Source organism: Xiphophorus hellerii, chromosome 20, assembly GCF_003331165.1.
Source record: "Xiphophorus hellerii strain 12219 chromosome 20, Xiphophorus_hellerii-4.1, whole genome shotgun sequence".
Classification (NCBI taxonomy): domain Eukaryota; kingdom Metazoa; phylum Chordata; class Actinopteri; order Cyprinodontiformes; family Poeciliidae; genus Xiphophorus; species Xiphophorus hellerii.
In genome coordinates this window covers 3,179,841-3,203,627 of record NC_045691.1, presented here as the reverse complement: position 1 = coordinate 3,203,627, position 23,787 = coordinate 3,179,841, and the positions used below count along the sequence as shown (strand labels likewise).

Below are 23,787 nucleotides of genomic sequence, written 5' to 3'. Positions count from 1 at the left end.
CTGGGAGCAAACCAGTTCATACTGGTCTTAAACTGGGACCAACGGCCCAGAGGCTGAAACCTGAGCTTCTGGATTCACTTTCACTTTCTAACAACCATTTCCAGCCTACAAACATGTTTTGCTCCCTCTAGTGGCAGACAGAAGAAATGCTGACAGTTTCTGCAGTAGAAATACAATTTGACCAGAAGTTACATTCATGGCTTCTGGTGAATCTGCTGCACCAGATTGGATCCAACCGGCAACAGAACAGAACCAGCCTTTATTTTTTTTAAAGTAAAGAAATCCAGACGTACCAGCAGCAAAGCGACAGGCAGATGGAAGCGTGCTAATAAAATATAATAAAAAGATTAAGAAGAGACTTTGCAGTCGGCAAATTTACAACTGCAGTGATTTAAAAACAGTTGGATTCACAGAAATTTTCAACAACTTGTGCATGAATATTTGTGAGAAAAAAGTCAAACTGTGAAAATAACAGCTAAGACTGGCAAACACTGTACTGACTTCACTAATTTACTAATCACACATAAATTACATTTCAGACCCTAAAACCTTTTTGTTTTTACAGCAACATCCTGGTGTTCGTTGTCGATCATGTTGATGATAAACCTGCGCTGAACTGGGCCTGAACCAGGTCTTTGACTTGGTAGCAGGTTTTTCCCTTCTTACCAGAAGGTGGCAGCAATGCACCAAGCTGTTTGGCTGAACTGAATTTTATTCTCTACAGAAGGAAAATCTAAATAATCTGAAGGGTTTTTTTTCTTTCTGCTTCCTACAGAACAAGAAACGGGATAAAAACGATACTTCCCCTTCCACCAGTCTGACCAGTCTGACCAGTCCAGTTCCATCATCCAGACCTGGAACCCAGCCGTTGTTTTTCCGGGGCTTTCCATTGTTCCTCAGCGGGTTCTTCAGAGGTTCCCCGTGGTGTTCTGCTCAGCTCCTCTCGCCTTGGCGCCTTGAACCTTCATGCGTTTCTTAGCGGCAGACTCCGCCCACCACGCCGCCGCCGCCTGGACCATGAGCTGTGAACAGGAGTTTGGAGACGGGGCCATGGCGGTCACGCTCACGCTTCGCCTCCTCATGCACGGAAAGGTAAAGAATCCATGAGAGCAGGGCCGGCCCCAGGCATAAGAGAGTTAAACAGCTCCACACCACCAGGGGGCCCCCAAGAGCCCACGCTAGCATGATAATATATTTAAAATAATATTCAAACCAAATGCTATTACACATGGAAAAACATTTTCTATAGTAATTTTGAGGTTGTTACTCTCTGCCTGTTGATGGCTGCTGTCACTGTTAAGGAAATATAAACTTGTTTACTGTAAATCTAGTGTTGGAATCAAAATAATTTGGAATATTTAAATAACTCTGCATCTCAAAATCCAATTTTTTTTGTTTGCTACTTCTGTAAGGTTAAAATCATTAATCATAAAAACACTGAGCTAATCACAAATAATGCTAAATAATGATAGCAGCTCTGTTGCACACAAAGACTAGCTTAGGAATGATGAAGCACCTTGTTATGAGGGGACCCAAATGAAAATCTGCTTAGGGCCCCAAAAAGTTTTGGGCCGGCCCTGGATGAGCGCGTTGGTCCAGGGTCGTCCTGAAGGAACGCCTCCTGCTAGCTTACATGAACCCGGTGCTGCTGGAGTGAACACAAATCCAGGCTGAACAGAATCTTTTCTAACTGCTTGTTTTTCTTTCCTACACAGGAAGTTGGGAGTATTATTGGAAAGGTGAGTTCCTGACGGCTGTTTCCTTCACAGTCAGCAAGCTAAACAGCAGCTGCGTTTCCATTACATGCAGAAAACTTTAATATTCCGCTAATGTCAAAAAACGCAGGTGAGGTTTTTCCATTAAGTAAGAAACACAATTTAAATACTTTCTAATGATATGTTATTAAAAAACATGCTGCACCATCCTCCTCCTACCACTTCCTGTCTTCTTCATCTTTTCTGCCAGTAGTAATATCCGGTTGTTGATCATGTGACTTGTGTGATATAAAAAAGTTTTTCTTTTGTGAATACACTGATTTTATTACAGCCATAAAGCCATCTCATCCTAGCACAAAAACCTTCTATCCAAAAACGTAACTTTTTTTAAATAGCCATGTTTCCATTTGGTGAAGTTATTTTTGTAATTCTAAATGTTAAAGTCAGTGGAAACTGAGCCACTGCCATCCTGGTGAGGCAGGATTTCTGTTGAGATATATCAGGACCACATCATGGAATCTGTGTAGCGAATGGAAAACCAGGATAACAGGAAACGTTCCTCCTTTTGGCTTGTTAAAGCTGCAGATCTGAGCGCCGTTCAGTTTGATTCTACGGCACGAAGTTGGTGTGAAACGCTCTTTAATGGTGTGTCAGGTTTCCAGTCAGGCTGTCGTCTCTCTGAGGAAGCTGCTCCCGAACACGCAGAGAACGAGACGTGCAGGCACAATTATTCCTACATATTACAGGAAATTCTCCTGAAGCCTCTCTCAGGTGATTTCCTGCAGCAGATGTTGGGATTCTCCTCGTTTTCAGGCCTGATTTTCTAAAGCCTGAAGCAGAGCAGAGCGTGGTTCGTTAAGACCAAACAGAAACAGAACTGCAGATTCTTCCTCTGCTTGTTTACAACATGGACCTTTTTACTCCTCAGTGTGTTCCCGCTCTCGGAGCTCATTTTTATGTCGGAGTCGGACTCTCAACCTGTTGGCAGGTTGGAGTTTAAGGAAAACTGCTGCAGGGCATCCAGGTTCAGGAGGCCGGAAGCATCGATGAACCGAGAAAAACTCAACATAAAACAGCATCTCAGTGCTAAACATGTAGAAGCTAATGCTAATGTTAGCATCCACATTTCTAGAGAAGCTACATGAATGATCAGGACTTCCTGAAACAATAAATATGTTTGCTGTTGAGTTCATATTCTATTTATCCAATAATTTAGCAGCAAAAAGCATTTTTGAATTAAAAATGTTGCTCATTTTGTCAGCATATGGTTTTCGATTAATTGCAATCAGTTCATTACAGACCCTTCAGTTAACTTGATTAAAATTTCAATAGATTCCCAGCTCTAGTTTTTGAACTAATGAACTACATGGTTCATCAATAACTGCCTAAATATGGATCATATGTGAAGGTTTTCCCTTCAGCAGCGTGAAGGTAACAGATCAAAGTTGATTCAGTGATTAAAACATGAGCCTGGTTGGTTTTCAGTCACACACGAACATTTTATCTTCCATACAGAGAATCCGTCTGAACAGATGAATTTTATTAAACCTTTATTATTTCTGAGCTCCTCTTTCAACACTCGTCCCTGAAGCCTGTCAGGATATTTATGTCATTTGTTCCTCTTCTCTTTGCAGAAAGGAGAAACCGTGAAGAGAATACGAGAAGAGGTAAGACCTTCATCATCTCCCCTCCTCATCCTCTCCTGCTGATCCACGACAAGCCTTCATAAGCAGCCTGCATGTGTTGGGCTAATTACCGCCGCCCTGCCCGTCCTCGCTGACACCGCGACAAGTCGCAGGGTTTAGCTTAATCTCCTCTAATCAGCTGGATCCAGCATCATCACAGATTCTGTTGGGTCCCGGAAAGGTCCGGTTGTCGGTTCTGTCAGTGAGCGCGCTCAGACGGGCCACAAAGCTCGATCTGTATTGGTTCTACAAATGGAAACAGGAATAATTGAAGGTGTTCAGTATTTAAGAGCTCCTGCTGTGATTCTGCAGAACATAATGTGGACACGCCGAGCTGACAGGAGCTTTGTGGGTGTGAGTGGGTGTGGGTGTGTGTGTGTGTGGGGGTGTGTGGGGGTGTGTGTGTGTGTGTGTGGGGGTGTGTGTGTGTGTGTGTGGGTGTGTGGGTGTGCGTGGGCATGAGTGTGTGTGTGTAATTCCCTGTGGCATGTCTGCCTTCTCTCTTTGCAGTAGCTTCCATGTAAGAGAGACAAAAATTGGTAAATCAGACTAAAACCGGATTATAAAAAGTAGAAAGTTGGGAAATATTAACAGCTTTTAAAGAAGAGATTTTTTTCCCACAATGCAGTTTTTCCTGTTTGTGTTTTACTTTACATTCATAAAATCATAAAACAAAGTTTAGACATGAGCTCAAAACTTCTAATAAAATCTGTTAGAGACTCAGTCCAATCTGCTGAAAGTGTCTGATGGATGCAGGAACAGTTTGTCATCAGGAAGAACAGGTCAGAGGTCAGAGGTCAGTCCTCTGAAGCTCCTCGACTGAGGTGAAGTTCATCTGGCTTTAAACTAAAATTACATCTGTTCTTCTGTTCAGCTGAGAGTTAAAATTGGAGGAGAAAATTATAAATATGAAGACATGCATATGCATCTGCAGATATAAGAGCCTGTAGATTAATCTTGGTTGTCATGGTAACAGAGATCAGTGCCATGCGATACCTGCTGTGAATCATTATTTGGTTATTTGCTCCAAACTCGACTGGAGGTGAACTTGTTTCCCAGCAGGTCGGCTCAGTGAGAAAAGAGGCGGGGCTTAAACTTTGCTTACCTCAGCACTTTGTAATTATTCTCTGCAGTCGCAGCTAAATGCTACAAGTTAGCCTCCTGAAACTTTAACTTTTACACCAAATACGTCCCAGATTTAGTTTGTAAACTCTGAACTCATCTGAGATCGCGGCTTCAGGTCAGTCTGTAATAATAAAGCACTCAGGGCTCAAAGTTTCATCCAGAAACATCATTTTCTCCAAATCTGGACTGACGGGACCTTGATGTCAGGTCAAAGGTCAACCGGTCTGGAAATGTTAAAGCAGGTGGACAAGACAAGACAGACGTTGAAGATTCATTACAGACATGAGGATGAAACAAGTAGTTATTAGGCTTTAGGGTGAATATCTTTTCTCTTTCTCACTTTAAGGAAATAGGAAATGGGGGGATACTATGTGTTCTCCAGTCACATAGGCACATTTTATAGCACAATCAGTAACTATGTTGCCTTCAGTTCTTAAAAATCCTTTGTACAACAACAAATATGGCTTAAAAGAAACATTACTTTGTAATTTAACGGGTTGAAATTGGGCCTCTGTCTCTGTAAGAATCTCCTGCTCTTTCTGAAGCTCCGACTTCATGATGTCATCCCAACATGGCTCCTCTATTAACCCTTTAACATTTTTACCAGTGTTACTCTGAGACGTAGCTCCTATAATGAGCTCTGCAGATGTTTGCTAATTGCTGCTGGCTAGTCTGAAGGAGCTGAATGGGTGAAACACAGCTGATGAATGCTCTGTAAAGCAGAAGTTTGGTTCAATGGAGATTAAGGGATTTCTCAAACATGAATGAAAGAATCAAAGCAAAACTCCAGGTTTGTTTTTGATGCAGGAAAACAAAGTGGAAAAATACAAAAAGCAAATTCTATACGATAAAAAAATCTAATATTTACTTTTTGTTAATGTGAAACATCAACCAGGAGTCTGTAACCTTGTGCTTTTCATCAAACATTCAGCATCACTGATTCCACTTCCTGTTAACTTATCAAACTAACCAATGAGTGCAGCTGTATTTCCATTAGAAGCAGCAACATGAGCCGCATCGCGCCGCATCATGTTTATTTCTATAACGCCTCCTTGATCAGCCGCCGCGCTCGCATCGCCTCAGAAGACATTTATTTGCAATCAGGCTGCAGCTGCAGCTGGATGAATACTTAAACACTGGAATCGATAAGTTGAAGTGGTTTGCATTCATCTCGGTGAAAGCAGAACTTACCGGTGACTGACGATGTGCTGCACGCCTGCTGTGAATACCAAGGTTTCACGTACCGGAGCAAACGATGCCGAGAGTCTCTGAGCAGCGGCTGCAAAGCTGAGATGATCCGTCTGCAGCGACGCTCAGTCAGCTCAACATGCACTGTAAAAACAGCATATTTACATCTAAACCACACAAACAACAGTCTTCCTCTTGCTAACAATCTGAGGTTCTAACATCAATTTACCCCAGAAACATGAATTAATCATGAATGAAATGTGTAAATGTTATTTACGCTGCATGCTCCCCAGATAGGAAAAGTTATTTCATGAAAAAATTAAATTAACAGTCAAAGGATATGAGAGCAAATACATCATGAAAGTTGTTTCAAGCTGAAAGCGTGCCTGAATCAGCTTCTTCTGCCAAGTTTAAATAACAGGAACGACGTAGAATATTTAGTTAGACACTGAAATAAACGTCTGCCTTGCAAACCGAAGGTCCTGGGTTCAAATCCCAGCCTCCCTGCATGCAGTCTGCAACAGACTGTTGGGTTCATTTACTCTCAGGCCAAAGCAAAGTAGCCATGTGTTGCTTTCAAACCTTCATCTTATTGGCAGAAACCAACAGCTGAAGGTGTGGATAGCCGGCCAGGTCGGTGTGTTAGTCAGCTGTGAGTTTCCTCCAGTCCCAGAAACGGCTCTGATTTATTCTGCAAACAAGCTGAATTCAAACACAAAGTTTACCTTTTTAAAACCTGGAAGCTGTAAAGCATGGAGGGATTTCTTCATGACTTCACCTGATATATTAAGCAAAAGATGAGAGTCTCTATTTCTTTCAGAAATGTATGTTTTTTCTCCATTTCTGGTTTTGCGACTTGTTTTACTGTGGTGCTTCATATTTACTGAACATAAACGGCTCAATAAACCAGGATCGTCAGCCTCCGTGTCTGCAGACGATCATGTATGAAAAAGTTATTCTACAGATGAAAAGGAGAAAAAATGAACAATAATCAAACAAAAGTTTAAATTTGCTGTACAGAAAAAAAACAGGTAAAGAAAACCTACAAGACATTACAAGATATCAATCAATCAATCAATCAAATTTTATTTGTATAGCACATTTCAGCAGCAAGGCATTTCAAAGTGCTTTACATCATAACAAACACAGAATCACAATGCAATATAGAATCAATCATTAAGTCAAGTTACATCAATAAATTTGTAATTGATTACATTTCAAATACAATTCTAAACAGGTGGGTTTTCAGTTGAGATTTAAAAGAAGTCAGTGTTTCAGCTGTTTTACAGTTTTCTGGAAGTTTGTTCCAAATTCGTGGTGCATAGATGCTGAAAGCTGCTTCTCCTCGTTTGGTTCTGGTTCTGGGGATGCAGAGCAGACCAGAACCGGAAGACCTGAGAGGTCTGGAAGGTTCATACAACAACAGCAGATCTTTAATGTATTGTGGTGCTAAGCCATTCAGTGATTTGTAAACTAACAACAGTATTTTAAAGTCTATTCTTTGAGCTACAGGGAGCCAGTGGAGGGACTTTAGAACTGGTGTTATGTGCTCTATCTTCCTGGTTTTAGTCAGAACGCCAGCAGCAGCGTTCTGGCTCAGCTGCAGCTGTTTGATTAATTTGTTGGACAGACCTGTGAAGACGCTGTTGCAATAATCAATACGACTGAAGATGAACGCATGGACGAGTTTCTCTAGATCTGGCTGAGACATTAGTCCTTTAATCCTGGAAATGTTCTTCAGGTGATAGAAGGCCGACTTTGTAACTGTCTTTATGTGGCTCTGGAGGTTCAGGTCAGAGTCCATCACTAATCCCAGGTTTCAGGCCTGATCGCTGGTTTTCAGTTGTAATAACTGAAGCTGTGCATTGACTCTAGATCTATAACTCTAGATTGTTCCTCTTTAGGTCCAAAAATAATAACTTCAGTTTTGTTTCTGTTCAGCTGGAGAAAGTTTTGGCACATCAGATATGCGTTAAAAAACCCTGAAATTTTAAAAACAAAAGCTGAAAATTTCTAATTTAAAGCAAATATCTAAGAACTCAAACATTTACTGATAAACTAATATGTGATCTTGAGCAGCTGTCATGTTTTCTGTCTGGATTTAAAGACTCTGGTCCTCTGACATCAACTGTGACTGGTGCAGTGCATTCTGGGATTTAGAGTTTTCACCAGGCTCCTTTATCCTCAGTGTTGTTATCCGCAGGTGAACTCAGATGGCCGTCTTCATGATTTCAGCTCAAATTCTGTTAATGTTGCAGCCAGGAAGTTATTTTACTACAAAACTATGAACTGATTAAAAAACAAACTAACAGATAACAAGATAAAGGACAACTGGAGCAGGCTCTTTTTAAAAGACGTGTGGCATACTGAGGATTTAAATCTGGGAGCGGCAGATGAAATGAGAGCAGATTGTTTTTCTCGGTTATTTCAGCCTGACAGGAAGCATGAATATTTAAATAGATATTTTCTCCTCAAGGACAAAAAACACCTTAAGATACGCTTTCACCTCATTTCAAAGTTGCTCTTTTTTATCCCTGCAACTTGCAGCCTTCGTCTCTCTGATGCTGTTTATCTAAACTCAAACTAAAAACACAAAATACTATTAATTTTCTCAAGCAAGCTTCACATAAAAACAGCTCTTCCTCGTGGTTCCAGCCTGCAGGAGCGGATGTTTCGGTAAACAGGGAAGCACGCAAACAAGAGAAGACGATGTCCGTCTTCATCAAGTCAGAGGAAGCATTACTGTCAGGTTGCTGTTCTTCATCTCCGCTCCACAAACAGAGATGTCTGCACACATCTGGAGCAGCAAGAAGCCGGACGCTGGCAGCATGGCGCCCTAATAACCAGAGCAGAGCTCAGTAATCCAGTTGGATGACATGGCCGTCCGTCCTCACTGCGCTCCAAATCAAGAGTGATGAAGACAAGCGTCACACACAAACAGCAAACTGGGAACACTGGGGAGGAACGAGTGGGGGAGCTGGACGGAGAACCATCAGGTTCCAGTTCCTCTGGAGTCGATCAAAAACAGGAGACGGGTAGCAGGAACAATGAAATCCTCATCAGGTGAATTGTACCTGATCCATAAATTCATCTTCCATCATCGCTTGAAGAAACCGGCTCAGAAAAACCACACTGACTGAGTTACTAAGGTCACCAATAGGGTCGTTATGGTCAATTGGTCAATTGGTCCACTAAGGTAACTTATTTGCAAGCTGCAGATAAATCTTTGAGGTTCTAACATTCCTTCTGGCCCGTTTCCACGTGTCTTTAAACTTTTGTGGTTTTTGTGCGAGTCTGAAGCAGGCGACGTTCATCCTGAAGGTTTCAAACCGCAGGTCGCTGCGGACTGTCATGTGGACACGGAAACACTGCAGGTTTTTATTAAACCCTGAAGCTCTGTCCATGTTTCCATCAACATTTTTTATACAGATTTGAAGTATTGCAATAGAAACGGTTGATGGAAATGGCAAAATTCAAAATAACGTCGTCAATGTTGCATAACATTTTTTGTGCTTGCTTGAGGTTCTAAAAGGGAGATAGAAACAGATTTACTAAATTAGTTCTGACATAGCAAACATTTACCAATTTAACTTTTGCATTTTAAAGTTCAAAGAAAATTTACATGATGATTGGATGGAAATGAGAGGCAGGGATCTAAACGTCTGCTTTGCTCTCAGTTTCTGCTTTAAATTCAGACTGAGTTCATTTCAGCAGCTAATGGAGGAAGAGTTGATTGACTGTTTGCAGTTTCTCCATCCTGGACTTTTAGGAGTTAAATGGAACCAATGTCTCCCTTCAGACCAAAACACAGGAGACCTCTGAACTGGAGGTTGTCATGGGAACAGACTGCATCTAACAAGATGTGCATTAAAAAGGTGAGGAAACACTGTGAAACTATTTCTCACTCATGGAACCTGTGGAGGTAAAAATGGTTTCTACAGCAAAGCTTAAAGTTCAGCTTCTCTGCAAAGCAGGAACAATTCAGAGGGTTTGAGTTGATAAAGACAGGAAGGAGAAACTTTCAGTTCCATTAGCATTTCTTTCTCTGGGTCGGTGTGTTTGGGTTCTTTATGGGTCGGTGTGTGTTTGGTTTCTTTATGGGTCGGTGTGTGTTTGGTTTCTTTATGGGTCGGTGTGTTTGGTTTCTTTGGGTCGGTGTTTGTTTGGTTTCTTTATGGGTCGGGTAAAGAAACCATAAAGAAATGGTTTATGGAAGAAACCCAAAGTTTGGTTCCTTCAGGTCAGCGTGTGTTGGGTTTCCTGACCGAGCCGAACCAGAACTTGATCGAAGGGGATCCGTCGGTGTAATCCTCTCCTGAACTTTAATCCATTCTGTTTATCTATAATTTCCCTCCTCAGCTCCTCCATCCTCCTCCATATGGTTGTTTCTGCACCTTTTCTATATCTTCTCTTATTTCTCCTCAAATGTTTGCACTGCCTTCTCTCTCTCCTCTCCTCCTGATCCTTTTCCTCACTCCTTCCTTCCTACTTCCATCCCTTCTTCCTTCTCCTCTTCCGTCAATAAATCTCTTCTCTCCCTTTCCTGGGACTGAATCATATCTTTGTCCATCTGCCATCATTTAAATCTTCCTGAATGATTCCTCCCTCCTTCATTCCTCCCTTCCTTTCCTCCCTCCCTCCTTCCAGTCCCTCTCTGCTCCTTTACGATGGAGCAACGTCTCTTAGATAGTGAGGAAGAAGTAACTCTTCTCCTCTGACTTCTCGTATTTCCCTTCCTCCCACTAATGTTATTTTTCTCTCTTCCATGTATCCATTAACATCCATCCATCCATCCATCCATCCATCCATCCATCCATCATCCGTCCTGCTCCTGTTCTGTGATTCCTTTTCCTTGCATAACTATCATCATCTCCTGTCTCTCCTCCCTGACCTCCCTGTTCTTTGTCCTCCCTAATTCCCAAAAACAAAAAATCCCCACCTTGTTACTCCTCCCCTGCCCCTCCCCATTTCTCTCCATCTCTTCTCGACCCGACAGAGCGGCGCCAGGATCAACATCTCTGAGGGTTCCTGTCCGGAGAGGATCATCACCATCACCGGTCCGACAGACTGCGTGTTCCGAGCTTTCACCATGATCACCTTCAAACTGGAGGAGGTACACACACACACACACACACACACACGCCCACCCACACACACACACACAGGCCCACCCCTACGCACACAGTTGTGTTTTCATCACTTGTGGGGACTTCACATTGACTTCCATTAATTTCTACAACCATCACATATCTAACCACTAACCCAAAAACAACAATTTCCCTCATGGGGACCAAGAAAATGTCCCCACAAGGAACAATGGTCCCCATAACCCCACACTGTAGACAGAAATAGGTTCCCATAAGGATATGAAAACCTACAAACATAAAAATAAGATTTTATTACTTATTTAGTTACAGCACCTTCCAAAAGTATTAAAGTCATTAATGACTAGTTGGATATGTTATCATTTTCTCCGTTAGCTTTAAAGTTTTTGTTTGTGAAATATAAAAACTCATAATTGCTTCAAAGACTATATTTTATTTTTCACCTATGGAAGTCGACATTTTATCACCTGCGCTCTGCATACTGGGCCAATGACGCTATAGCTAATGCCATTAGCAGGAGCTAAGATCATTAACTAGAGCTAATGATGTTAGCTCAGGGTAACATCATTAGCTCTAGACAGTTTTAGCTAACAATATTGCTATGAAACGGCTGATTTTAGCTGGAATTAGTTGAGAAATGCTTCATAAAATGACTCTTCTGTCGTTAGGGGTTCTGTTTGAGATGATTTTAAATGCAGCGGGTCAGAACCTGGTCCAGAACCGTGTTGCTGGGTGCAGAATCATCTGAGAGCTGCTGATGGGTGTGAATAAGATGAAGTGAGAGCGGAGGATCGATGCGGAGAGCTTCATAGAGCGCTGAGCAGGCGGCAGCTGGGACTTAAGAAGAAGAGAGAGACGGACGATGAAGAGGAAGAAAGATCAGCTGTTATGAAAAGTTAATGAGAGGAAAATGGAGAGATTATAAAGACAAGGTGTGAGAGTGATCAGGGGATTAAAGGTGTGAGAGTGATCAGGGGATTAAAGGTGTGAGAGTGAAGTTTTCCTGATTTCTCCTCAGAGCCTCTGCATCCCTCAGCTGATCTCTGCCTGCTGATTATGACTTTTAACCCTGAAAATGAAGAATTGTGATGTCACAGTGAGTTTTCCATGATAAGATATGTTATCCAGCAGGGTGAGCAGCAGCAGGGTGAGCTGCAGCAGGGTGAGCTGCAGCAGGGTGAGCAGCAGCAGGGTGAGCTGCAGCAGGGTGAGCTGCAGCAGGGTGAGCTGCAGCAGGGTGAGCAGCAGCAGGGTGAGCTGCAGCAGGGTGAGCTGCAGCAGGGTGAGCAGCAGCAGGGTGAGCGGAGTTTAACCTCAGAGATGGAGCAGAAACTAAAGCAGCCAACATGCAGAGGAAAACGTTCAGAACGTCTGGAGAACAGCAGAGAGCTGCAGGATGGATGGATGGATGGATGGATGGATGGATGGATGGGTGGGTGGGTGGGTGTCTCAGCTGATCTCACCTCTAAAATCAGCTGTGGATTTCCTTCCTGTCAGTGATGTCATCAACATGGCTGCTGTTTCTCTCTCCTCCGACCCAGTGGGTTCGGTCCAGAAAAATTGGTTCTGATGGAGCTGCCAGCTCCCAGTGCAGGTTCTAACTGGTTCCGTCTGGTTCTAACTGGTTCTGGCTGGTTCCGTCTGGTTCTGTGGACTTCAGCTGTTTCCTGTTTAATCTTTTTCTTTGCCAACATGAACTAAAAGCATGAAAGTTATTTTTTTCTCCATCCTCTCTCCTTTCCTCCGTCTCGTCTTCACCTCTAAATGATCCCTCGTTCTAAATTTACTCGTTTTTTAATCAGCAGGACTTCTGTCGTTCGCTGGGGTTTTAATTTATCTGCCCCCGCCTCCTGTCCGGTCCGGCCTCTTTCTTTAATTAAGCGGGTAATAAATAACGGCCCGGATCTGCAGCTCTTAATGCGATTGGCCCAATCAATTAAATGGAGGCGGAGTGAAAACGGCGGCGCTGCGTGGTCTGGGCCGGCCAGAACAACGTGATCAGAATAAACTTTCCATGGGTCCCAGTCTCTGTGCTGAACTGGTTTCCTGTTAAACTGGAACAACATTCAGGAAAATCTGGATTCCTCCTGATCCAATCGGACTGTTTCAACCGATCCTGAAGGAAGTTTTTTTCATTTTCGTTCCCTAATCTGCTGATAAATCTCAACTTCTGCCGTTTGTTTCTGCATTAAGATGTGAAGGAAAAGTTAAATTCCTCTTTGTCTTTGATCTCCTCCTTTCATTGCATAATTTTTTTATTATTGATCACGCTTTAACTCCGTCAGCATTTCGTGCTTTGACTTAATACCAGCCTGGAAAACTTTAAGGTTCTTTCAGTCGTCTGGAGGTTTTTACTGAACACAAGCTCTGATTTTACCAGATGAACATGAACCTCTGACTGTCCTTTAGCCAGAGGAAGCAGGTTAAAGGTCAGAGGTGACCAGGCCCATGTCTGTTGAACTGATGGACGGACTTCCTGTCTGTCCTCAGGACCTGGCGGCGCTGGTAGCTAACGGCACGGTGACCAGCAAACCTCCGGTCACGCTGCGGCTCGTCATCCCGGCCAGCCAGTGCGGCTCGCTCATCGGCAAAGGAGGGTCAAAGATCAAGGAGATCAGAGAGGTGAGTCTGGACCAATCAGAGGCAGGCTTATGTCAGGAGGAACAGGTGAGACAAACACAGCGCCACCTGGTGGTCTAGGATGGCATATTCAGAAATATTGACAGGCTACGTTCACACAGTCAGTCTTGGTGCTAAGTTCTAGCCAGGTGAATCATGTTTTGTGTGTGTGTGTGTGTGTGTGTGTAGACAACAGGTGCGCAGGTTCAGGTGGCCGGCGACCTTCTCCCCAACTCCACGGAGAGAGAGGTGACGATATCCGGAGGGCAGGACGCCATCATCCAGTGTGTGAAGCTGATCTGCACGGTAATCCTGGAGGTACGTTTTCATCCTGAGGCTCCATCATGATCCTGATGGGACCAGGAGACAAAATCATTCATAAAATCATTTCTGATTCAGGGATGACTGGTGGGTCAAGGTCAAGGGTCGATCACTGAGATTACAGAGTATCGCATCAGAAGAGACAGATGCAATGTTCAAACTAAGTTTTTACGCTCGCTTGAGGTGGTTTTTGAATTTCCTGAAAGAGTTAATGCACTACCAGTGTTGTATAGTAACGAAGTAAAAATACTTCACTACTTTACTTAAGTATATTTTGGAGTACTTCATACTTTCCTGGAGTATGAAAATTTTTGATGACTTTCACTTTTACTTCACTATATTTCCGAACTTAATTGCGTACTTTTACTCCGATACATTTTCAATGTGTGGTTTAGTTACTCGTTACAAAAAAGCGAGAGAGAGAAACGCAAGTGCTTTGACCCCACCTACTGATTAGCAAGTAGCAAGTAGGCTACCGAACAAAGTCCGTAGCCTGCTTGCCTGGGCTTGTTCATCACCACCAATAGGATACTTCTTCTTCTTCTTCTTTTCTATTATGGCGGATCACAAGCAACTTTAAGGTGCATACCGCCACCTACTGTACATGAGTGTGTAGAAGCATTACTTCATATCTATTAAATTCTACTTTTTAATTTTGTATTCTTAAGATAAATAAACAATGCTTTCCTTAATTTGTGAATATCTGTTATGTTTCCTTCATTTCCTAATATACCTTTAAGATTCCATTCATGCCCCATATTTCTAACTATTCCCTTTAATTCTTCCCTTTCGAGTTCATTTGACTTACAGTTCATCAATATGTGTTCTACATTTTCTTTCTCTCCACATCTCTCACATTTATCATTATTTTTCCTCCCTATTGTATAAAGCATGTCATTTAAGTAGGTATGACCTACTCTTAATCTACTAATTATTATTTCTTCTCTTCTGTTTCGTTCATTAATGCTTCGAATTCAAACTGACTTTTGTACTTCATATAATCTTCTTCCTTTCTTATCTTCATTCCACATTTTTTGCCATTTCTTGATTTCTTTACTTTTAATTAGGATACACCTGTTTCGCTTCTCCCATTAAACACAAAGCAAGTCTCGCAATCAGTAGCAGTCACATGGAAATTCTATCTTACAAAAACTCCCCGTCCAACTTGAAGAAACACATCGAGGTAACTTCTTATGAAATGGTTATAATCCTCCTGTTTCAGTAACTATAGCTTGGTCACTAGGCACTACTGTATTGTGAAATCTTGACCATAAATGAACTTTGTTTGGCATTGTTTCAGTTCCACACGTGGTGTATTTAGCTGAGGCCTAATGTTGACTGTAGCAGGCTACCTAGACTCCTCTGTTCAAGGGGGGACAGAAGTCATAGCGATAGCAATTTAGACTAAATTTAACGAATATAGGAAAGGCATGCAAGTTCAAAACCAGGTTTACAGATGCCAATAAGCTGCATTTCCCTCCCAATTCTTTTTTTCTTTTGCATAATGACCAGTTGTGTGCACCACCTACTGACTGTAGGATTGACTGATTCACTGATTTGTGAAGTAGAGTAATCGTAACAGCTCTTTTTCTTCATGTTGGCCGCATTTTCTGTACTATTTATTTTTCTCATTTTCAGCACTGACCTTACTTGAAGGGAAAACTTAAGGCTTACAAAAACTTTGTATTTTCTGTCCTGGAGGGTATACTAAGAAGCTGGTTCAGTTGTAAAGCAGGTTAAGTTAACCTTGTGCTATAGGGAAAGCACCTAATTTTCTTAACTAAATGATGCCTGCAGGTATATCTATTAGCAGGTTTAATTTTGCCTGCACTTGGTTGGGTACATTATTTTAAGTGTATTTGACAAGTTTACCAAAATATAAAAAATGTCATTCAAACTGCATTTGCTTTGTTTTACTTTTTACTTGTACTTTTCATTACATTACTTGAGTACATCCATTTTTACAGTAATTTCCATACTTAAGTACAAGAAGTTTCAAATACTTTAAGACTTTTACTCAAGTAACATTTCAGTCAGTGACTTCGACTTTTACCAAAGTCATATTTTGGAGAGGTACTTGTACTTTTACTTGACTCTGAGATTTCAGTACTTTATACAACACTGTATAAAACAATAAAAACAATGACACTGTTTCATAGAATCTTGTTGCCTATCTTTAATTTTTTTTTTAATGTCTCTTCTCTACCGGAAAACAAGCCATTTAAAGGTGGGATGTTCTCACAATCTGTGGAAAATAAAAATGAATAAAAACCAGAAAATCCTGGGAGTTTGTCTTTGAATGTGAAGATTCGACATGAAGATGACAGAAAAAGAGCTACAGAAAATAAAACAATTGAAATCTGTATTGCTTTAAATGAACCCTTAGCTTTTTCTTTACCTTGAATATGTTTATCTGTATTTGTTTTTTCTTGAGGCAGAACAAATGAGGCATAACTCTGTCGTTATACAGTGTGTCTGCGAATAAAGTTTTAAAAAAAACAACATCCGCCCCCCTCTCCCTCCCCCTCACCCAACAGACTTCTTGTGGCTTTGACGTGAAGCTGTGATGTCACTCATCCTGTCTGTGACATCACAGCCGCCTGTCTTTATATTCCCAGATTCCACAGAGAAATTCATTTGCAGTCTTCAATCTCAAACAAAACTCAACGATGGCCGGACGAAATGTATTGCTGGAGAACGTGGAAAGTTTGGAGAAGAGCTGCCGGAAGCTTACAAAAGACAACAAGAAGCTTCAGAAAACTGTCGAAGATCTGAGGCTGAAGATTGAGCGACTGAATGCCAGGAAAAAAGATACCTGGCAGGTAGAGAATGAAAGGCTGGTCAACAAAAATGATTATTTGAAGCAACAATTCAGGACTTTGAATAGTGAATTGGACGAGGCTAAAGGGACAATTGAACAACTACAATCAGAAAGCAAAGCCTTGTCCACCCATAATAGGAAGATACAATGGGGAACAATGGTCGATAAAAGAAATTTTAACAATTCAATGAAAGAGAAATCGCAACAGTTGTACTGGATTGGCAAGGTGAACGAAGAGCTCACTCAAGAAATTGCTGGACTTAAATTAAAAATGGACAGACTTAAAGCCAGGGAAAGGGAAGAAAATTCAAAGGCTGAGCCACAAGACAAAGAAAAGATGGACAAAACAAAGAATCAGACCCCGGAAGAAGAAACTAAAGAAGAGAAATCAAATATATTTCAGACAATTGGGAGAACGTTCATCAAAATGTACCAATCAGGGACTTTGAGGTATTGGGTGCCACCCTGGATATTTTAATTTCGAAAAAACATTAAATAGCGACCACAAAAGCAGGGCTAGACTCAGATGTAGCTTGAGAGCAGAGGCAGAAATCTGCGGCTTCCAGAGGGAGGGACGGACATCAGAAGACCGTGACCACCGCAGGCTCCTAGGAGTCTCACAGATCCTTTCCAGGACTGTGTCTCCGACCCGCCTGCTGGAAACTATCCGTCGGATAGTCGAACCTCGGATCCAGGAAGAGCAGTGTGGTTTTCGTCCTGGTCGTGGAACACTGGACCAGCTCTACACCCTGCAGGGTCCTGGAGGGTGCATGGGAGTTCGCCCAACTCGTCTACATGTGTTTTGTGGACTTGGAGAAGGCGTTCGACCGTGTCCCTCGGGGAGCCCTGTGGGGGGTTCTCCGGGAGTATGGAGTACCGGGCCCTTTGATACGGGCTGTAAGGTCCCTGTATGACCGGTGTCAGAGTCTGGTCCGCATTGGCAGTAAGTCGGGCTCGTTTCCGGTGAGAGTTGGACTCCGCCAGGGCTGCCCTTTGTCACCGATTCTGTTCATCACTTTCATGGACAGAATTTCTAGGCGCAGCCAAGGTGTTGAGGGGATTCGATTTGGTGGCCTTAGGATCTCATCTCTGCTTTTTGCGGACGATGTGGTCCTTTTGGCTTCATCAGGTCGTGATCTGCAGCTCTCGCTGGAGCGGTTCGCAGCCGAGTGTGAAGCGGCCGGGATGGGGATCAGTGCTTCCAAATCCGAGGCCATTTTTTTGAGCCGGAAAAGGGTAGAGTGCCTTCTCCGGGTCAGGGGGGTGTCCTGCCCCAAGTGGAGGAGTTCAAGTATCTCGGGATCTTGTTCACGAATGAGGGAAGAAGGGAGCGGGAGGTCGACAGGCGGATTGGCGCAGCGTCTGCAGTCAAGCGGGCGCTGTACCGGTCCGTCGTGGTGAAGAGAGAGCTGAGCCAAAAAGCGAAGCTCTCGATTTACCGGTCGATCTACGTTCCCACCCTCATCTATGGTCATGAGCTTTGGGTCATGACCGAAAGAACGAGATCGCGGATACAAGCGACCGAAATGGGTTTTCTCCGCAGGGTGGCTGGGCTCTCCCTTAGAGACAGGGTGAGAAGCTCAGTCATCCGGGAGGGACTCAGAGTAGAGCCGCTGCTCCTTCACATCCAGAGGAGCCAGTTGAGGCTCGGGCATCTGGTCAGGATGCCTCCTGGACGCCTCCCTGGTGAGGTGTTCCGGGCACGTCCCACCGGGAGGAGGCCCCGGGGAAGACCCAGGACACGCTGGAGGGACTATGTCTCTCAGCTGGCCTGGGAACGCCTCGGGATTCCCCCGGAAGAGCTGGAAGAAGTGGCCGGGGAGAGGGAAGTCTGGGCCTCCCTTCTGAAGCTGCTACCCCCGCGACCCGACCCTGGATAAGCGGAAGAAGATGGATGGATAAATTGCTCCTTCGAAGCTGGAGTCCGATACGCCTGCGGTTTCCAGCGGGAGAGACGGACATCAGAAGACCGTGGCCACGGCAGGCCCCTAGGAGTCTCACATCTTTTCCAGGACTGTGTCTCCGACCCGCCTGCTGGAAACCAACGGCTGACGGGACGTCCGTGAAGGGGGGACAAGTGAGTAGCGTTTAAATTAAAAAGTGAGCGAACGATTGAGGGTCTTTGGGGTGTAAAACCCCATGAATCCTAGGCACTGATAGGTAACAGAAGGACTGAAAAATCCGTAACAGAAGGACGGCGGAGTCCGCGTAAACTGAAAAACCCGTAATACCAAGTGTGTGTGTGAGTGTGTATGTACTTGGAGGAATTTAAATACCACTAGGTATTTGTCCTCATACCAAACGGCAGGAGTGGAAGTATGACAGAAAACAAAAATCAAATCAAAAAAAATATGAGTAGTGAAGGAATGGGTGAGTTAGAAAAGTGGATGGAGGAGCTAAAAAGAGAGAAGAAGGAAATCAGAAAAGTTAGGATAAAACAGGAGAGCAAGAAGAGTGAAGCAGATCAGGCAGCAGAGCAGGGAGGAGCTCAGGTAGGAGTTATAAGAAAAAAGCAATGTCAAATTTATTTATATAGCACTTTAAAAACAGGCATAAAACTGCACCAAAGTGCTGCACAAGAATGACAATAACACAAATGAATAAAAACAGAGTATCAAAACACTAGTTCAATTAAATGCCAAGGAATAAAAATGAGTTTTAAGAAGCGATTTAAAATGATCCAGGCTGTGGGCAGATCTGATTTGGAAAAGTAGATTGTTCCATAGAAGAGGAGCAACAACAGAAAAAGCCTGATCTCCTTTCCTCTTAAGCAACCAAATACAGAAAGAAAATAAAAAGAAGATTTTGAAGATACAGAGTATAGATAAATAAATAAATGATTTAGTAAACAAAATGAAAAATAATGAATTATCTAAAAGCTGGAAAGAAAAGTAGGTGAGAGGAAGTTCATGCAAGGAGGGAGTGAGGATTGTTTTGTGGTCTGTCTGACAGTAGAGAAGTCATGATCATCGCATAAGGCAAGATTTTGATGTAGTTTTAGTTTTCTAAATTCAGAGAACAGTTTTCTCTTTAGAGTGGCTTGTTTAAGTCAGCAAATGATTTATGAGGAATGAAATAATATGGGAAGTTTTAAACGTTTCACAACTGCAAAGAAAATAATAATTTGGTATTGTGATGCCTTGAGTGGACATCCAGAGAGGTTGACAAGCAAGTGTTAAGGTGCCAACCTGAACATTATCCAGCTGAATACCTCAATTTAAGCTTTGATGAGAGGGGGAGGATAGGGGGGGTGTTATCTTTACTTTTCCGACACACACTCGCACACATAATGCAACGTGATTGGATTTGGGGAGAAGGGCGTGATTAATTTGCCATACAAAGGAACCTGGAATGGAGTAGTGGAACGGAGTGGCAATGTAATCACAATGCACTGTAAGCTGTAATGTGTTTTGAGGCAGTTGACCAAAATCCCGGACGATTTTTAGGTCTGAAAAGTAGGACATGTCCGGGAACAAGAGGACGTCTGGTCACCCTACCACCGAGGTAACGTCTTATGAAATGGTTATAATCCTCCTGTTTCAGTAACTATAGCTTGGTCACTAGACACTACTGTGAAATCTTGACCATAAATGAACTTTGTTTGGCATTGTTTCAGTTCCACACGTGGTGTATTTAGCTTAGGCTTAATGTTGACTGTAGCAGGCTACCTAGACTCCTCTGTTCAAGGGGGGACAGAAGCCATAGCGATAGCAATTTAGACTAAATTTAACAAATATAGGAAAGGCATGCAAGTTCAAAACCAGGTTTACAGATGCCAATAAGCTGCATTTCCCTCCCAATTCTTTTTTCTTTTGCATAATGACCAGTTGTGTGCACCACCTACTGACTGTAGCATTGACTGATTCACTGATTTGTGAAGTAGAGTAATCGTAACAGCTCTTTTTCTTCATGTTGGCCGCATTTTCTGTACTATTTATTTTTCTCATTTTCAGCACTGACCTTACTTGAAGGGAAAACTTGAGGCTTACAAAAACTTTGTATTTTCTGTCCTGGAGGGTATACTAAGAAGCTGGTTCAGTTGTAAAGCAGGTTAAGTTAACCTTGTGCTATAGGTAAAGCACCTAATTTTCTTAACTAAATGATGCCTGCAGGTATATCTATTAGCAGGTTTAATTTTGCCTGCACTTGGTTGTGTACATTATTTTAAGTGTATTTGACAAGTTTACCAAAATATAAAAAATGTCATTCAAACTGCATTTGCTTTGTTTTACTTTTTACTTGTACTTTTCATTACATTACTTGAGTACATCCATTTTTACAGTAATTTCCATACTTAAGTACAAGAAGTTTCAGATACTTTAAGACTTTAACTCAAGTAACATTTCAGTCAGTGACTTGGACTTTTACCAAAGTCATATTCTGGAGAGGTACTTGTACTTTTACTTGACTCTGAGATTTCAGTACTTTATACAACACTGAGGGAAACATGTGACAAACTGTCTCATCCTCTGGTGGCTCTGTGCCTTACCAGAGGCACCAAACTATGAAAATGTGGAAGTCCGAACCCCGGCAGGTTGGCGGACTCTCAGCGTTCTGTGCTCCAGGCTAGTTTTCATCCATCACTTCCTGTTTATTGCAGCCATTTTTAACATCTGATGAAATCGTCTAAGTTTTGCAGCCTGGTTGATTTTCTCCAAACCTGTAGATGGAAACACGACTAACTCTCTTCTTTTTTGTTGTTTTTTTTTTTGCAACATTTTAAAAGTTTGCTCAAAGTTCACATGACAACTGGAGGGAAATGTGGCTTATTATTTTCACGTTTATTTCAATTTTTCCTAAATTAATGATTCACATCTGAGGAATTTGTTTCTTTTCTGCAGTTGGGTTCCTGCTGTTAGTTCGGTTCATGTTTTGTTTTTAAAAATCTCTAATGAACATTAAGAAATTCACAGACCTTATTCTTTAGATCCTGGTGATTAATTCAATTACCAGGATTCAAGTATTTCTTGTTTTTATGCTTTAGGAGAGGAGGAGAAACTTCAGGACGTAGAGGAGGCTAGAGGATGTTGCCACCGGTGGCACAAAGTCAAGTTTATTTATATTTAAAGGCAGAAAAGAGACTCAGCAGGAAGAACAGAAGTTCATAAACCTGGAAGAGCAAAATGGTTTTTCAGTCTGGATCAGCTGAGATCAGAGAAATGTGATTAGTTTGAATTGATTTCATTTCCCTGTGAGCTTCGATGCTGCAGACGGTTCTGAATTACCAGCAGGTGAAACATGTTTTTCTGCTGGAGGAGAATCATCCAGCCGCTCTGTGCGTCTCTGCTGTTTGCTGCGGAGCAGGTGAGCTACGGAGGCTTTTTGTGGTCAAAAATAACACAGTGAAGGAGCAGAAACCTCCGAGCTGACAGCTGAGCGCCGAGCTGAAGCTCATTACAACGCGCAGCTGCAGGGGGGAAACGCTGAAACTCTGAGTTTCATCTCACAGCGTTCAGCTGGAAACAGGGAAAGACTCCGGAAGCTCATTGGTATTCCCAGCGTCGGGATCTGGGAGGAGAGACGGCAGGAAAACGCTGAGCTCAGCTGGATTTGATTCTCCCTAAAAGCCGTTGCTGCTTTCATCGTTTCAGTTCTCCCTCTCAGATACGGAACGTTATCGCTGCCACTTTCAGCCCAGGAAAAAACATTTTAATGTCATTTATTGGTTTGAAGGGTAAACAACTAAAGAAATCTACGGAAGCCTTTTACTGCCAGAGCTTAGAATTAAATTCAGAAGCAGAGCACAACAAAAAACATTTCTGATTTTAACAAAATTTTGAAAATCATTATAATGAGATTTATATCTCATTGAAACCAAAACATTTTCTCTTTTAAACGATAAAAGTTGTAGAAGTAAAACATCAAGAATTGAATATCGTCTGGAAGAAACAGGGTGAGAAACGGAAAGTTTTAATGAGCTAGTTGTGCCTTTTAACAAGGATCTCATGATAATAAAAAAACTTCTTCATTTTAATAAGTTTTGCATCTCGTAACGTAAAAGTTTCTTGTTCTAACAAGATTCTTCTCATGAGTTCATGTCTGAGTTCTGGCAGTTCATACATCCTCCACTTCCAGATCTGCTGCAACCGGAAACATTTTTATGCCAATTAATAAAAACCAGTCAAGTCTTAAATCTTTATCAGTCTTACCTGCACTGCTTCGGTGTGGAGTGCGATAGATCTCTGTCGACTCGTTTTCTGACAGAGTTTCAGCTCCAGAACTCAGTGAGCTGCTGAACCTTCAGAGTCAAAGTTCATCTTGATTCAGTCAATGAGTCGCTGTATGATCGGTTACTACGACGCTTTGCAACAAGGAACATCTGCAGCTGCCAGATGTTTCTCAGATCTTCCATCAGACAGAAAAAATTAAATTAATTCAGCTGAATCGAGGTTTTGGTTCTTTTGGAGAGAATCGCTCTGTGTCGACGTGATGATGTGGATACAACCAGCAGAGAGGTTTTATTTAACCCGCCGGTGCTGAGCTGCAGCTCCGGTTCTGCTCCAGATCCAGATCCTCAGCCTGCAGGCCAGAAAGGGAAGAAATGAATCTGAGCCAAACAAAGCAGACAGAAAACACGGAGCAGGAGGAGCTTCTGCTGCTTTCTAACCAAAACTGGGTCACATGCAGCAAAATCTGCAGAAACAAACACTTCCTGCTTTTAGTACTGAAGAATAGATAGAAACTGGCGTCTGGATGTTTCTACATGTTTAATGAAGTTTCTGCTCATCTGTTTGTTTCCCTCTGCAGTCTCCACCGAAAGGAGCAACCATTCCATACCGGCCTAGTCCAAGTCCAGGAACGGTGCTGCTGGCAGGAAACCAGGTGAGGACGAAAACGAGGCTTTTTCTGTTTCTGCTTCTGGATCAAAAAATGTTCAGTCGACTTTCAGATGAATTCAGGAATCTGCCAAAAACATAAAATTATTAAATACTTTGCCACATTTCTAATTCATTTATTGGTTTATTTCTTCAGGGTGTAAAATCAGAACAATTTGACTGATGATTTGCGTTTCATTAAAAAAAAAAGTTCCTCTTTTTGCAAGACCTCAGGTCCGGTTCTGATCCATGATTTCTAGTGAAGGAAGCTGGCTCTTTAAATCAACTCTAATATTTAGTTCAGATTATTTCCTTTTATCTAGAATCCAGTTTGGTTCAAATTCAGCTGCAATCAGTCAAACTTATTCCAATCCAGCCATTCATATCATCATA

At 42.3% G+C, this 23,787-nt stretch overlaps 1 protein-coding gene across 2 annotated transcripts in view; it reads left to right on the top strand.

Annotated features, from left to right (window-relative positions):
* Nucleotides 1-23,787, top strand: part of pcbp4 (poly(rC) binding protein 4) — an 82,717-nt gene that overhangs the window by 42,151 nt on the left and 16,779 nt on the right. For both annotated transcript variants that reach the window (XM_032548406.1, XM_032548407.1), the window contains exons 3-9: nucleotides 776-1,092; nucleotides 1,716-1,739; nucleotides 3,350-3,382; nucleotides 10,710-10,826; nucleotides 13,309-13,440; nucleotides 13,627-13,755; nucleotides 23,327-23,401. In XM_032548406.1, the coding sequence (XP_032404297.1) occupies nucleotides 967-1,092; nucleotides 1,716-1,739; nucleotides 3,350-3,382; nucleotides 10,710-10,826; nucleotides 13,309-13,440; nucleotides 13,627-13,755; nucleotides 23,327-23,401 (636 nt within the window). In that variant the 5' untranslated portion in view covers nucleotides 776-966. The remainder of the gene's footprint in view (nucleotides 1-775; nucleotides 1,093-1,715; nucleotides 1,740-3,349; nucleotides 3,383-10,709; nucleotides 10,827-13,308; nucleotides 13,441-13,626; nucleotides 13,756-23,326; nucleotides 23,402-23,787) is intronic.